This window comes from Pleurodeles waltl, chromosome 4_1 (genome assembly GCF_031143425.1).
Source record: "Pleurodeles waltl isolate 20211129_DDA chromosome 4_1, aPleWal1.hap1.20221129, whole genome shotgun sequence".
NCBI lineage: Eukaryota > Metazoa > Chordata > Amphibia > Caudata > Salamandridae > Pleurodeles > Pleurodeles waltl.
In genome coordinates this window covers 664,384,521-664,400,254 of record NC_090442.1, presented here as the reverse complement: position 1 = coordinate 664,400,254, position 15,734 = coordinate 664,384,521, and the positions used below count along the sequence as shown (strand labels likewise).

Here is a 15,734-nt window from a genome sequence, read left to right as displayed (position 1 = left end):
TCCTCCACCCATAGCCAGTATCAATGCCTTCCCATGCTCCCAGGAATGCTAAGACATTCAAAACAAATTTTTCAGGATCCAGTTAAAGGCAGAGCCATAACTCCAAGGGTGGAGAAAAAATATAAGCCACTGCCCACAGATCCAATATATATTCCAACACAACTAACACCAGACTCAGTAGTTGTGGGGGCAGCTCGTAAGAGAGCCAACTCTCATACCTCAGGCGACGCACCACCTCCAGACAAGGAGAGCCGCAAATTTGATGCTGCGGGAAAAAGGGTTGCAGCACAAGCAGCAAATCAGTGGCGTATTGCCAATTCACAGGCACTTTTGGCAAGATATGACAGGGCTCATTGGGATGAAATGCAACATTTCATCGAACACTTACCCAAGGAGTTCCAAAAAAGAGCGCAACAGGTGGTGGAAGAGGGACAAAGTATCTCAAATAATCAGATACGGTCTTCCATGGATGCAGCAGATACAGCTGCAAGGACAAATAACACTGCAGTCACAATACGAAGGCACGCATGGCTGCGCACTTCTGGGTTTAAACCGGAAATCCAGCAGGCTGTGCTCAATATGCCGTTTAATGAACAGCAATTGTTTGGGCCGGAGGTAGACACTGCTTTCGAAAAACTCAAATAGGACACCGATACAGCCAAAGCCATGGGCGCACTCTACTCCCCGCAGAACAGAGGCACATTTCGGAAAACACCTTTTAGGGGAGGGTTTCGAGGTCAACCCACAGAAACCACAACCTCACAAACAAGGCCTACCTACCAGGGTCAATATCAGAGGGGAGGTTTTCGGGGGCAATTTAGAGGGGGCCAATTCCCAAAAAATAGAGGAAAATTCCAAGGCCCCAAAACCCCTCAAAATAAGCAGTGACTCACAAGTCACACAACCCCATCACATAACACCTGTGGGGGGAAGACTAAGCCAATTTTACAAACTTTGGGAGGAAATAACAACAGACACTTGGGTCTTAGCAATTATCCAGCATGGTTATTGCATAGAATTTCGCCAATTCCCTCCAAACGTCCCACCGAAAACACACAATATGTCAAAACAACATACAGATCTTCTAGGACTAGAAGTTCAAGCATTGCTACAAAAGGACGCAATAGAATTAGTACCAATTCAACAAAAAAATATACTGTACTTTCTAATACCCAAAAAAGACAAAACTCTGAGACCAATACTAGATCTCAGAACACTAAATACCTACATAAAATCAGACCACTTTCACATGGTCACATTACAAGACGTAATCCCACTGCTCAAACAGCAAGACTACATGACAACATTAGATCTAAAAGATGCGTATTTCCACATACCAATACATCCTTCACACAGGAAATACCTAAGGTTCGTATTCCAAGGAATACATTACCAATTCAAAGTGTTGCCATTCGGAATAACAACTGTGCCAAGAGTTTTTACAAAATGCCTGGCAGTAGTAGCTGCACATATCAGAAGGCAGCAAATACATGTGTTCCCGTACTTAGACGACTGGTTAATCAAAACCAACACGCTAAAACAGTGTTCACAGCACACAAAATATGTCATACAAACCCTTCACAGGCTAGGTTTCTCCATCAACTACGCGAAGTCACACCTTTTGCCGTGTTAAACGCAGCAATACTTAGGAGCGACAATCAACACAACAAAAGGGATTGCCACTCCAAGTCCACAACGGGTTCAAACATTTCACAAAGTAATACAGGCCATGTATCCAACACAAAAGATACAAGTCAGAATGGTAATGAAACTACTAGGCATGATGTCTTCATGCATAGCCATTGTCCCAAACGCAAGATTGCACATGCGACCCTTACAACAGTGCCTAGCATCACAATGGTCACAAGCACAGGGTCAACTTCTAGATCTGGTGTTGATAGACCGCCAAACATACATCTCGCTTCTATGGTGGAACAGTACAAATTTAAACCGAGGGCGGCCTTTCCAAGACCCAGTGCCACAATACGTCATAACAACAGATGCTTCCATGACAGGGTGGGGAGCACACCTCAATCAACACAGCATCCAAGGACAATGGGATGTACATCAGAGACAGTTTCACATAAATCACTTGGAAATGTTAGCAGTATTTCTAGCACTGAAAGCATTTCAACCCATAATAACCCAAAAATACATTCTTGTCAAAACAGACAACATGACAACAATGTATTATCTAAACAAACAAGGAGGGGCACACTCAACACAGTTGTGCCTCCTAACACAAAAAATATGGCATTGGGCGATTCACAACCACATTCGCCTAATAGCACAATTTATTCCAGTGATTCAGAACCAGTTGGCAGACAATCTCTCTCGAGATCACCAACAAACCCACGAATGGGAAATCCACCCCCAAATACTAAACAATTACTTTCAAATTTGGGGAACGCCTCAAATAGATCTATTTGCAACAAAGGAAAACTCAAAATGCCAAAACTTCGCATCCAGGTACCCACAAGATCAATCCCAAGGCAATGCTCTATGGATGAACTGGTCAGGGATCTTTGCATACGCTTTTCCCCCTCTCCCTCTCATTCCATATGTAGTAAACAGGTTGAGTCAAAACAAACTCAAACTCATACTAATAGCACCAACATGGGCGAGGCAACCTTGGTACACAACACTACTAGACCTGTCAGTAGTACCTCATGTCAAACTACCCAACAAACCAGATCTGTTAACACAACACAAACAACAGATCAGACATCCAAATCCAGCATCTTTGAATCTAGCAATTTGGCTCCTGAAATCCTAGAATTCGGACACTTGCACCTCACACAAGAATGTATGGAGGTAATAAAACAAGCTAGGAAACCTACCACTAGACACTGCTACGCAAACAAGTGGAAAAGATTCGTGTATTACTGCCAGAATAATCAAATTCAGCCATTACACGCATCTCCAAAGGATATAGTAGGATATTTACTACATTTGCAAAAATCAAATCTAGCTTTCTCTTCCATAAAAATACATCTCACCGCAATATCAGCTTACCTACAAATTACTCATTCAACTTCACTATTTAAAATACCAGTCATTAAAGCATTTATGGAAGGCTTAAAGAGAATCATACCACCAAGAACACCACCTGTTCCTTCATGGAACCTCAACATTGTTTTAACAAGACTCATGGGTCCACCTTTCGAGCCCATGCATTCTTGTGAAATGCAATACTTAACGTGGAAAGTTGCATTTTTGATTACCATCACATCTCTAAGAAGAGTGAGCGAGATTCAAGCATTTACCATACAAGAACCATTTATTCAGATACATAAAAATAAAGTAGTTCTAAGAACAAATCATAAATTTTTACCAAAGGTTATCTCACCGTTCCACTTAAATCAAACAGTAGAATTACCAGTGTTCTTCCCACAACCAGATTCTGTAGCTGAAAGAGCACTACATACATTAGACATCAAAAGAGCACTAATGTACTACATTGACAAAACGAAACTAATTAGAAAAACAAAACAACTATTTATTGCCTTTCAAAAACCTCATACAGGAAATCCAATTTCAAAACAAGGCATTGCTAGGTGGATAGTTAAGTGTATTCAAACCTGCTATCTTAAAGCAAAGAGAGAGCTGCCTATTACACCAAAGGCACACTCAACCAGAAAGAAAGGGGCTACCATGGCCTTTCTAGGAAATATTCCAATGAACGAAATATGTAAGGCAGCAACATGGTCTACGCCTCATACATTTACCAAGCACTACTGTGTAGATGTGTTAACTGCACAACAAGCCACAGTAGGTCAGGCTGTACTAAGAACATTATTTCAAACTACTTCAACTCCTACAGGCTGAACCACTGCTTTTGGGGAGATAACTGCTTACTAGTCAGTGCACAGCATGTGTATCTGCAGCTACACATGCCATCGAACGGAAAATGTCACTTACCCAGTGTACATCTGTTCGTGGCATGAGTCGCTGCAGATTCACATGCGCCCACCCGCCTCCCCGGGAGCCTGTAACCGTTTAGAAGTAGATCTTCAACATTTGTACATTTGTAAATATATTACTTTAACCTTTATTATGTACATACGTATTCATTCCATTGCATGGGCACTATTACTAACATACACAACTCCTACCTCACCCTCTGCGGGGAAAACAATCTAAGATGGAGTCGACGCCCATGCGCAATGGAATCGAAGTGGGAGGAGTCCCTCGGTCTCGTGACTCGAAAAGACTTCTTCGAAGAAAAACAACTTGTAACACTCCGAGCCCAACACCAGACGGCGGACTGTGCACAGCATGTGAATCTGCAGCGACTCATGCCACGAACAGATGTACACTGGGTAAGTGACATTTTCCATATATATATATATATACATACCTACATGAGAAAAATTCCCCCAGAGCGGGGAGGCTTGGGCGGGTGTAAGGAATCTGCAGCTAGATAGAGTCTCTACCAGATACCTTGTTACCGAAGGTAAGTAACTTGTTCATCTGATAGAGACTTCTAGCTGCAGCTTCCTTACCTTAGAATAGATACCCAAGCTATAACCCATGGCGGTGGGTCTGCAGGAGATTTTTACACAAGAAAGTCTTGCAAAACAGACTGGGCAAAATGCCCCTCTCTTCCAGGCAGTAGTGTTTTGCGAACGTGTGCAAAGAAGCCCATGTTGCAGCCTGACAAATGTCCACCACTGGTACGCCACGTGCTAACGCAGTGGTAGCAGCTTTCCCCCTAGTGGAATGAGCTCTCAAGCCCTCGGGAGGCTGCTTCTTCGCTAAGCGTAGCATATTTTTATACAGAGAACGACCCAGCACGAAATGGATCGTTTCTGCACTGCCCGACCCTTCTTTGCACCAACGTACCCCACAAAGAGTTGGTCGTCCACTCGGAACTCTTTAGTTCGGTCAAGGTAGAACGATAACGCTCTTTTTGGGTCCAGCCAATGGAGACGCTCCTCTTCCTTAGAGGGATGCGGTGGTGCAAAGAAGGTGGGCAGGGTGATATTTTGACCCAGATTGAAAGGGGTCACCACCTTGGGGAGGAAAGAGGCATGAGTTCTGAAACCACTTTTTCAGGAAAGATTGTGAGATAAGGCGGTTTTGATGACAAAGCCTGTAGTTCACTAACTCTTCTGGCAGATGTATTCGCCACCAAAAAAGCTGTCTTAATAATGAGCCGCCGAAGAGGACAGTTATGCAAGGGCTCGAAGGGAGCACACATAAGGAAGGTAAGAGTCAAATTAAGATCCCACTGGGGCATAACGAAAGGCACAGGTGGGAACAGATGTACAAGCCCTTTCAAAAACCTCTGTACTATAGGTGATTTAAACAGAGATGGTTGATCGGGCAACTGAAGAAAAGCCGATAAGGCTGCAAGATACAGGGAGTGCAGAATTATTAGGCAAGTTGTATTTTTGAGGATTAATTTTATTATTGAACAACAACCATGTTCTCAATTAACCCAAAAAACTCATTAATATCAAAGCTGAATATTTTTGGAAGTAGTTTTTAGTTTGTTTTTAGTTTTAGCTATGTTAGGGGGATATCTGTGTGTGCAGGTGACTATCACTGTGCATAATTATTAGGCAACTTAACAAAAAAAAATATATACCCATTTCAATTATTTATTATTACCAGTGAAACCAATATAACATCTCAACATTCACAAATATACATTTCTGACATTCAAAAACAAAACAAAAACAAATCAGTGACCAATATAGCCACCTTTCTTTGCAAGGACACTCAAAAGCCTGCCATCCATGGATTCTGTCAGTGTTTTGATCTGTTCACCATCAACATTGCGTGCAGCAGCAACCACAGCCTCCCAGACACTGTTCAGAGAGGTGTACTGTTTTCCCTCCTTGTAAATCTCACATTTGATGATGAACCACAGGTTCTCAATGGGGTTCAGATCAGGTGAACAAGGAGGCCATGTCATTAGATTTCCTTCTTTTATACCCTTTCTTGCCAGCCACGCTGTGGAGTACTTGGACGCGTGTGATGGAGCATTGTCCTGCATGAAAATCATGTTTTTCTTGAAGGATGCAGACTTCTTCCTGTACCACTGCTTGAAGAAGGTGTCTTCCAGTAACTGGCAGTAGGACTGGGAGTTGAGCTTGACTCCATCCTCAATCCGAAAAGGCCCCACAAGCTCATCTTTGATGATACCAGCCCAAACCAGTACTCCACCTCCACCTTGCTGGCGTCTGAGTCGGACTGGAGCTCTCTGCCCTTTACCAATCCAGTCACGGGCCCATCCATCTGGCCCATCAAGACTCACTCTCATTTCATCAGTCCATAAAACCTTAGAAAAATCAGTCTTGAGATATTTCTTGGCCCAGTCTTGACGTTTCAGCTTGTGTGTCTTGTTCAGTGGTGGTCGTCTTTCAGCCTTTCCTACCTTGGCCATGTCTCTGAGTATTGCACACCTTGTGCTTTTGGGCACTCCAGTGATGTTGCAGCTCTGAAATATGGCCAAACTGGTGGCAAGTGGCATCGTGGCAGCTGCACGCTTGACTTTTCTCAGTTCATGGGCAGTTATTTTGCGCCTTGGTTTTTCCACACGCTTCTTGCGACCCTGTTGACTATTTTGAATGAAACGCTTGATTGTTCGATGATCACGCTTCAGAAGCTTTGCAATTTTAAGAGTGCTGCATCCCTCTGCAAGATATCTCACTATTTTTGACTTTTCTGAGCCTGTCAAGTCCTTCTTTTGACCCATTTTGCCAAAGGAAAGGAAGTTGCCTAATAATTATGCACACCTGATATAGGGTGTTGATGTCATTAGACCACACCCCTTCTCATTACAGAGATGCACATCACCTAATATGCTTAATTGGTAGTAGGCTTTCGAGCCTATACAGCTTGGAGTAAGACAACATGCATAAAGAGGATGATGTGGTCAAAATACTCATTTGCCTAATAATTCTGCACTCCCTGTAGCCCTTGAGAGTCCCCAAGGAGGAACCCTGCTGGGCGAGAGACAAAATAAACAAAAGGATGTTAGACAGAAAAGAAGAAAGAGGATCAATAGACCTCTCTGAAAAATATGAAACAAAACGTTTCCAACGGCAGGCGTAGCTCGACTTAGTAGAGGGACGCCTGGCTGCCAGAATGACATCACAGACCTCTGGAGGGAGGTCATAAACCATCAACTGTCGCCGCTCAATCTCCACGCATGAAGGCGCAGAGTTGACATGTTCGGGTGGAGAACCTTTCCCTGCTGCTGCGACAGAAGATCCTCCCGAAGAGGCAGCCTGATTGGAGGACCGATGCTCATTTTGAGAAGCTCTGGATACCAAACTCTCTGTGCCCAATCCGGAGCCACTAGGATTACTTGGGCCCAGTCGTTCTTGAATTTCTTGAGAACTCTGGGCAGAAGTGGTATAGGCGGAAAGGCGTACAGAAAGCCTGAACTCCACTCGTGACGAAAAGTGTTGCCTAGCGATAGCCCCCTTGGAAACTCCAACGTGCAAAACTGCTGACATTGCGCATTCTCTACGGAGGCGAACAGATCTAACCAAGGCTCTCCCCACTGCTGAAAGAGTCCTTGCGCCACCTCAGGATGGAGACACCATTTGTGATCCTCTAAGCATTTTCGGCTGAGTTTGTCTGCTCTGGTGTTCAGAGAACCTGCCAGGTGTTGAACCACCAGGGTCATGCCCTGCTGTTCCAGCCATGTCCAGAGATGTAAAGCCTCTTGACAAAGGGTCCACGACCCCACACCACCCTGCTTGTTGCAGTACCATACTTCAGTGGTATTGCCCGTGAACACCTGCACCACCTTCCCTTTCACAACAGGAAGAAATGCTTTTAATGCTAGCCGGATCGCCCGAAGCTCCAATAAGTTGATGTGGAGCCCGGATTCCGCCAGAGACCAGTGACCTCTGATCTCCACCTCCCCCAGATGGCCGCCCCATCCCAGAAGTGACGCATTTGTCACTACCGTTAGATCTGGTTGGGGAAGGGAGAGGGGTCTGCCCTTGACCCACTCGCAGTTCACTAACCACCACTGCAGATCTTTTGCAGTCCCCTCCGAGATCTGAACCACGTCGGTAAGATTGGAACTTCAGGTCCCACTGCAGAGCCCTCATGCGCCATCTGTCATGCTTGACCAACAGGATGCAGGAAGCCATGAGTCCCAGCAGCCTCAGAGTCTGTCTCACCGAGATCCAGGATAGAGGCCGAAACATCAGAATCATAACCTGAATATCCTGAACCCGCTGATCGGGAGGATAAGACCGATACTGCACTGTGTCCATAACAGCTCCAATGAAAGTGAGCTTCTGAGAGGGAGTCAGGTGTGACTTCGGCACATTTATAGTGATCCCCAGCGAATGCAAGAGGTCTGCCGTCGTCTGGAGGTGGGTGACGAGATCCTGGGGCGTAGGAGCCTTCAACAGCCAATCGTCTAGGTAGGGGAAGACTGAAATTCCTGACCTGCGCAAATGAGCTGCCACCACCGCCATCACATTTGTGAACACCGAGGGGCACTGGTGAGACTGAAAGGAAGCACGGTAAACTGAAAGTGCTCATGGCCCACCTTGAACCGCAGGTAAAGCCTGTGGGCTGGCAGGATAGGAATATGGAAATATGCATCCTGCAAATCCAACGCTACCATCCAGTCTCCTTGGTCTAGGGCAGCCAAAACCTGAGCAAGAGTGAGCATCTTGAATTCCTCCTTCTTGAGGAAGAGATTGATGTCCCTTAAATCCAAGACAGGGCGAAGGCCTTTGTTCTTTTTGGGAATCAGAAAGTAGCGGGAATAACAACCACTGCCTACTTCTGATATCGGGACTCTTTCTATGGCTCCCTTGGCCAAGAGAGCTGTAACTTCCTCGCGGAGCAAAGCTAGATGGTCCTCCATCAGCCATTCCTTTGTCGGAGGGATAGAAGGAGGGAAAGACTGGAAGGGAGTAGCCCTTCCGTATGATCTGCAGGACCCACTTGTCCGTGGTAATGGAAAGCCAGTGAGGGAGATGAAAACGAATCCTCCCTCCAACTGGACGGACATGATCCCGCAGAACCACACTAGGAGGGCTTGGGCACAGTGGAGGGGGGCTGTGTGGCAGCCAACCTCTGGCCAGACCCTCTGGGTCTGATGGTACCACGACCACGTCCTCTTCCGGGATGCTGTGAAGCCTGAGGACGGTGGCTAAACTGTGGCTGGCGTGGTACCACGCCCCTTCCGAAGCCTCAAAAGGGGCGAAAGACAGACTGCTGTCGTGCCGGCGCTGAATGGCCCAAGGATCTGGCCGTGGCTCGAGAATCCTTGAACCTCTCAAGCGCGGAGTCTGCCTTTTCGCCAAAAAGGCGAGAGCCATCAAAGGGCATGTCCATCAAGCTGGACTGGACATCCCCTGAAAAACCAGTAGAACGTAGCCAGGCGTGGCGACGTAGGGCCACTGACGATGAAATCGTTCTGCCCAGCGAGTCAGTCGTGTCCAAGCCACACCGGATCGTAAACTTGGCTGCATCTCTCCCATCCTTTACAGCCTGGATGAGAGTGTCCCGTACGCCCTCCGGGACCTGGGGCAGCACTTGCGCCACCGTATCCCATAAAGTATGGGAATAACGGCCCAGTAGGCAAGAGGTGTTTACGGACCTCAATGCCAGGCTGGTGGAAGAAAACATCTTCCCAAGCTGATCCAGCCTCTTGGATTCCCTATCTGGGGGACCAGAAGGGAAAGCACCACTGGAAGTAGAGGCTTGGACAACCAAGCTCTCAGGAGTGGGGTGTTGTGTCAGGAAACTAGGGTCGCTGGGAGCGGGTCTATGGTGGTGGCCGACCGTCCTATTCACAGGAGCCCCTGTGCTGCGTTTGGACCACGTACCCAGAAGGACGTCCGTAAGAGCCTCATTGAAGGGCAACAACGGCTCCGATGTTGACACCCCCGGCTGAAGCACTTCTGTCAGGAAATTCGTCCTGACTGGCACCGTAGGCAAATCTAGGTCCAAGACCTCAGCTGCCCTGCGCAACACCATAGCGAAAGAAGCACCCTCCTCGTAGCCACATTAGGAGGAGAGAGCATACCAGTAACTGGAGACGTGTCCAGTCCACTGGCTTCCCCTAGATCCTCATACCATTCCAGTTGCAATCCAGATTCTAAAGGGTCCTCAGACCCCTCCCATTCCTCTCGTGCGTTTTGCTGTTCTAAATAATGCTCAGACAATGATCTGGGCCGAATTGGCTCCGAAGTCGGAGTCGACGTTGCTCCGGATCATCCGGAATAAGGATGGGGCTGCCACCGGTGGGCGCCGGTGGCGGAATCGTCGACGTTGGACCCGGCGCCGAAGAAGGCCGACTGTGAGAGACCGGCGCCAGTCCGGATCTGGTATCAGATCCTGGGGTCCCCAACGGCACCAAAGCCGCCGGCGTCGAATACAAAGGGGCCCCTGCTGACCCGAGGGGCCCGAAGACCCACCCGAGGGTGCAGCCCGCTCAAAAACGAGACGCATGGCCTCGTAGAATTCTTTTATCTGAACGTGGGTCGATCCGGTCCCCGGAAAGGGGGGAAAGACGCGGAGTCGACCCTGGCGACGGCTCCGCAGAACCGCACTTGGAACGCCGACGTTCCCTAGACGAATCGTCAGCCGACGGGCGTGGCGAAGACGAAGTCCGCTTGGACTTCTTCTTCTTCTTGTGCCTCTTACCTTCTGATGACCTCGAATGCGAGGAAGAGGACTTGGGGCTCCTGGAGCGGTGCCGTGGCCTCCTCCTACTGCGGGACCGTTACCTCCGCGGAGTCGCGCCGACCGAAGACGAATGTCGGGCCGCAAGAAGCTTAAGGGATCTCTCCCTCAAAGCCTTCAGTCGGAGCACGAGGTGGAATCGTGGTCCTTCTCCAGGCACCAAAGACAAACTCGGTGCGGATCCGTCACCGACATGGTGCGATGACACGCACCACATGGCTTGAATCCTGTCTTTCTCGAAGACATGACTCCAAACAGTCCAAAAAGCGTCGACAAACCATCGAAGCAGGGGAGCTTTTTCCAAAACTGTGCTTAACCGGCGCGGAAGGAAAACAACTGACGTACGCGCGCCGAGCCGGCGTGTATATAGACAACTGTGACGTCATAGATGGCTCCAACGACACTGACAACGCACGCGGAGCTGGTCGACACACGTGGATCCGAACTAAGCCGCCCGATGGCGCGCGCGCGCAGGGTACTGCTCAGAAAAAACTCCGGATTCGAAGCAGACGCCAGGGAATTCTAAGGTAAGGAAGCTGCAGCTAGAAGTCTCTATCAGATGTGCTAGCCCACTAAAAAGCCAATGTTGGTCAGACAGTTCTGCATACACTTCAACCATTGCACCTTCCACAGGATAACCACCACTTTTTTTTGGAGGTCTGTTTTACAGTCCATGCACAGAATATGTATCTACAGCCACCTGCCATCAAATGGAAAATGCTACTTACCCAGGAAGCATTTGTGGCATGTAGTGCTGTAGATTCACGCTAACCCACCCTCCTCCCCAGACGCCTGAGGCTGTTGCAGTCATCTTTCTATCTAATTTTTTCCTCTTTGTATGGACATCTCTCTTAACAATGCTTCGCTCCACATTCTATTCTCACCCACTGTGCGGGAAAACAATCTAACAATGGAGTTGATGCCTATGCGCATTACCAGCAGGAGTCACCGAACCTCATGACTCAAAAGACTTGTTCGGATTAAAAACAACTTGCACACATCCGGGCCCAACACTAGATGGTAGGAGTATGCACAGCATGTGAATCTACAGCACTACATGCCACGAACAGATGCTTACTGGCTAAGTAACATTTTCCTTATTTTTAAAGTGCTAACTTGTGATGTTTTGCCTCATTACGAGTGGTCTGGATTTAGGTGTATGTATACCAGGTACCCGGAATCGCGATTTCAGTTACACCTAAGTACAAAGGATATGCAGTTTTGTCCTCAGAAAGGGGAATAACCAGGCCAAACTAGAATTACAGATAGTTTTCCAAGATTCAAGGGAGAAATCCTCTGATATCTACCATCTGCTAGGAGCAGGTGATAAATATCAGTGGACGGTTGAGATGCTGGAAAGTATTTCAAATGCGCGCATCTGGTATTGTTGGGGCGTAATAATATTGACAAAATCTTTCCTGAATAAGCACTGATATTTCAAAAGTCTTATTTGTATATAATGATCCCTTATTTTATGTGCATCAAGCATATGTGGCAATCCTCTTTAACATGTTAGTTTTGTCATTTAAACAATTATGCATTTTTTGTCTCAATGCATTTCAGGACTGGAATCTCTTCTTTAGGGAACTATGTATTCAAGTAGTGAAAATCATTCATATGGAACAAAAGTAGATGTAAACATTGTCAACATATGAACATCATTGGTGCGCATAATAACAACACAAGTCTTGGATCTATAACACCAAAATGTCGTCCAATACCAAATGGGACATATAATATACAGTTCGCATAATGAATCCATTTCAGAATGCTGTGTAGGTATGTAAAAATTGTCCACATATGATCATAATAATCTATCATAATACAACAAGGGCCATTTTATGTATATGACGCGGACCCCTTTTTCCCCTTCAGTGTGCCACCTTTCTGTGGCACACTTTTAGTGCACCTCCTAAGGACATGTTTGCCTCTGAGCCTGTATCCATAGGAGCAGACGCACAGTGATTCCCTCATTTGCATGGGCACCATGCCATCCAGGCAAATGAGGGTACGCCCTCTCATAATAGTGTTTGCGCTACATGTGCCTCAACATCAGTGTTACAGAAGGGGATGCAAAGGTATCTGCTTCCCCTTCTGTAATACCATTGTGTCTCAGGGGTGCATGAAACTGGCACACACATCTGCTGCGCCCCCAGGGCACAATGTATATTACAGCACTAAGTATTTGATTGATAACATCAACAAGTCATCCAATGATGGACCTTACTGAATGTGACATTTCATGTGCAGATCACAGGGTCACTCAAGATTCACAAACGTTCAGAGCGCTGTATGTATTGGAATGAGCCCAAAAATCTCCAGGTACTATTCATTTTGGTATTCACATGATGACAATGTTTACATCCTCTTCTGTTACATAGGAATGTTTTCACCAGTTAATTATATAGTCCTCTATAGAAGGGGGGCAGTCCCGAGATGCACTGGGTAAAATAAGTGTAAGTGCTTAAACAACCATTGTCACTTATGTATGGTGAACATAAAATACATCAGTGTTATATACAAATGAGAGATTGGAAATATCAATGCTTTTTATAGAAGAATTTACCAGGGTTAAGGAACCAAGTTATGCATGGGTATTACTGGAGTGTTTCTTTGGTATACAACACATGGGTATAATGTAGGTCAGGAGCTGGCGACCTAGTCCTGGAGCACACAGAAAAACTTTACACAAGAGAACCTTAGTGCGAAACTAAGGAAGGTATGTCAAGTATGAAAAAAATGGATTAGCATGAAATGTATGTGTTGTCATTTAGCTAAGGACCTCAATTAAACCAGAGCTACTTGAGAGTCAAAGGACAAATCAAAGCACCATTTAGAAATGTTCAATTTCCAAATACTCATGAAGTTGAGGCAATCAAGCTTGGGCCCAAAGCGGAAAATGTGTTCCTGAAGTGACTAATTTGGTACAGTAGAACAACGACTTAACAAGAATTTACAGACAAAATAATTTCAGATGATAAACATCCAGATTCTTACCCGACTTATCTTTAAAGGACTTTCAGGAACCTCCTCCTCAGTGGACAATCTCTTGATGCCACTTGTTGCAAAAAGGCTATCACCATTATTTGATGCCTCATAAAGAGGTGAATGGAACAACATATCCAGTTCAGAATCATTCAGTTCACCAAAACTGTCTGCAGTGGAACCCTCACCAGTAGGACTTTTGTCCCAGTCACCAGATCCATGAACTGCAACAAAGCCTCCAACTGCTGAAACATCTGAGACACCACAAAGCCCATGATCCTGTTGCTGAAGAGGAAATTTGGGACTTGAAATGTCATGGCTCTCCAACTGTAGATTTGTCATGGGACTTTGGGGAAACTTATTAGCATTGCTGACTTGCTTCTGCTCAAGTAACTGGATAGCAGCTTCCAAATCAGAGTCTGTCAGTTCATCATACACAATTACATTGCTAGATGTATTATTATGGTCACACAGAGCTTTGGAACCAATTGCTCCAGTGTCTTTTTCACCATTAATCTCTTGGGAATTCAAGAGAGTCATATCTTCTTCCTGACTTGATATCATACAACTGTAGGGCTCAATGCTTTCTTGGATCAGCTGCAAAGGAGAAGATGTTGGTGCAGCACAGTCTTTTCTCTGAGAAAGCGTCTCTTGTACACGTTGCCGCAGTCTAGTTTTTCTCGGACAGCATTTGTTAAACACTGCTTTGACAAGCTGATCTTTTTTTGCTACTATGTAGACACGTTGACGGCCACGAGTAACAGCGGTGTATACATGCTGCCAGTTCTGTCGACCTGCAGCCCCCACTACATACACAACTGTACCCTCCTCGGAACCCTGTAACAAAATTCATGACATTTTATGAAATGAGTAATCTAATAAACAGATAAACATTTTGGCTTATCAACACACTCTAATATTCGATAAAGTAAGGAGACTTTCCACTTTTTCTTAAAAGACAAAAGGTTTGAGTATTAATGAGCATTTTACAGAGTTAGTACATGTATCTTGTAATGTTTAAGCAATTGGTAATGCTTCTGTTTAGTTAAATTAATGTAAATTTCAATTAACTTGAAAATAACAAAATAACTAACGTACAATAAAACAGAACACATAAAGAGCCCACTACTTATACAGAAAGTCATGTAATTCTGTCCCCACAGGGAAATATTCAAGCAAATTGGCTAGCTCATTATCCACTAACATTCGTAGGCAAAATAAATAAATAATACACATTACTTAAGGTTAAATCAGAAGACCTATTATGATGGGAACATCTTCTCACACAATCCTCAGATTATAAATTACCCTTCCAGGCTTTAGATTGGTCCCGGAAAAGATTCTTCTCCAAGCATTATTTACCAGCACATCCAGGTAGCTCCATGCGGCTTCAAGGGCCCTGCTTCTAGCCATGACAACACTCAAGTACATTAAGCACCGTTCCATGCACTGGAGTCAGTTCTCATTGTTCTGTGCCTCATCTACGCACATCCAGTTTCACCGACAAACTCCTCTGCATTTCAACAGCAACTAGGTCAAATGTCTCCTCAAAAAGGTTCAGGGTTTAAATCTCGTTTCCGGTACCGCAAATGAATTCATTTTGGATTGACATAACATCTGCATTTGGTATCTGGGATTGAACGCAAAGAAGCCTCCACGAACTGGAAGGGCATCAGGGACTGTGGCCCGAAGATGTTCTGGCTAAGGCCTTGAGGGAGAGGCAATCCTATCTCAGTCACCCACCAGTAGGTCAGTCTGTCAGGAAACTCTCTCCCAAAAGATCTTCCTGAAAATAACACAGAAAGCACCAGAGGAAAGAGTACTCCTCTTCTTCCTTGAAAATCGTCCTGGAACTGTTTCAGTCTTGGCTCTGTTTCCTGATGTGAGTGTCAGCAATAACATGAGGTCTAGCATCTGCTATCCACAACCGGCTCTGCTGCCTCAAAACCTCTCAGACTCCCCATGTGACACCATCATGTTCCAGTAGGGAAGTTTCTTTTCCCCCCAAGTGTAAGAACTTCACATAGGATCGTCAAAGGTCCTGCATAAGGTGCAGGAGGTTAGAGTAGAGG

General features: G+C 45.8%; 1 protein-coding gene across 2 annotated transcripts in view; it reads right to left on the bottom strand.

Annotated features, from left to right (window-relative positions):
- The window catches only part of HELB (DNA helicase B), a 451,751-nt gene that overhangs the window by 14,783 nt on the left and 421,234 nt on the right, over positions 1-15,734 (bottom strand). For both annotated transcript variants that reach the window (XM_069229147.1, XM_069229148.1), the window contains one exon: positions 13,675-14,499. In XM_069229147.1, coding sequence (XP_069085248.1) covers positions 13,675-14,499 — 825 coding nt within the window. The remainder of the gene's footprint in view (positions 1-13,674; positions 14,500-15,734) is intronic.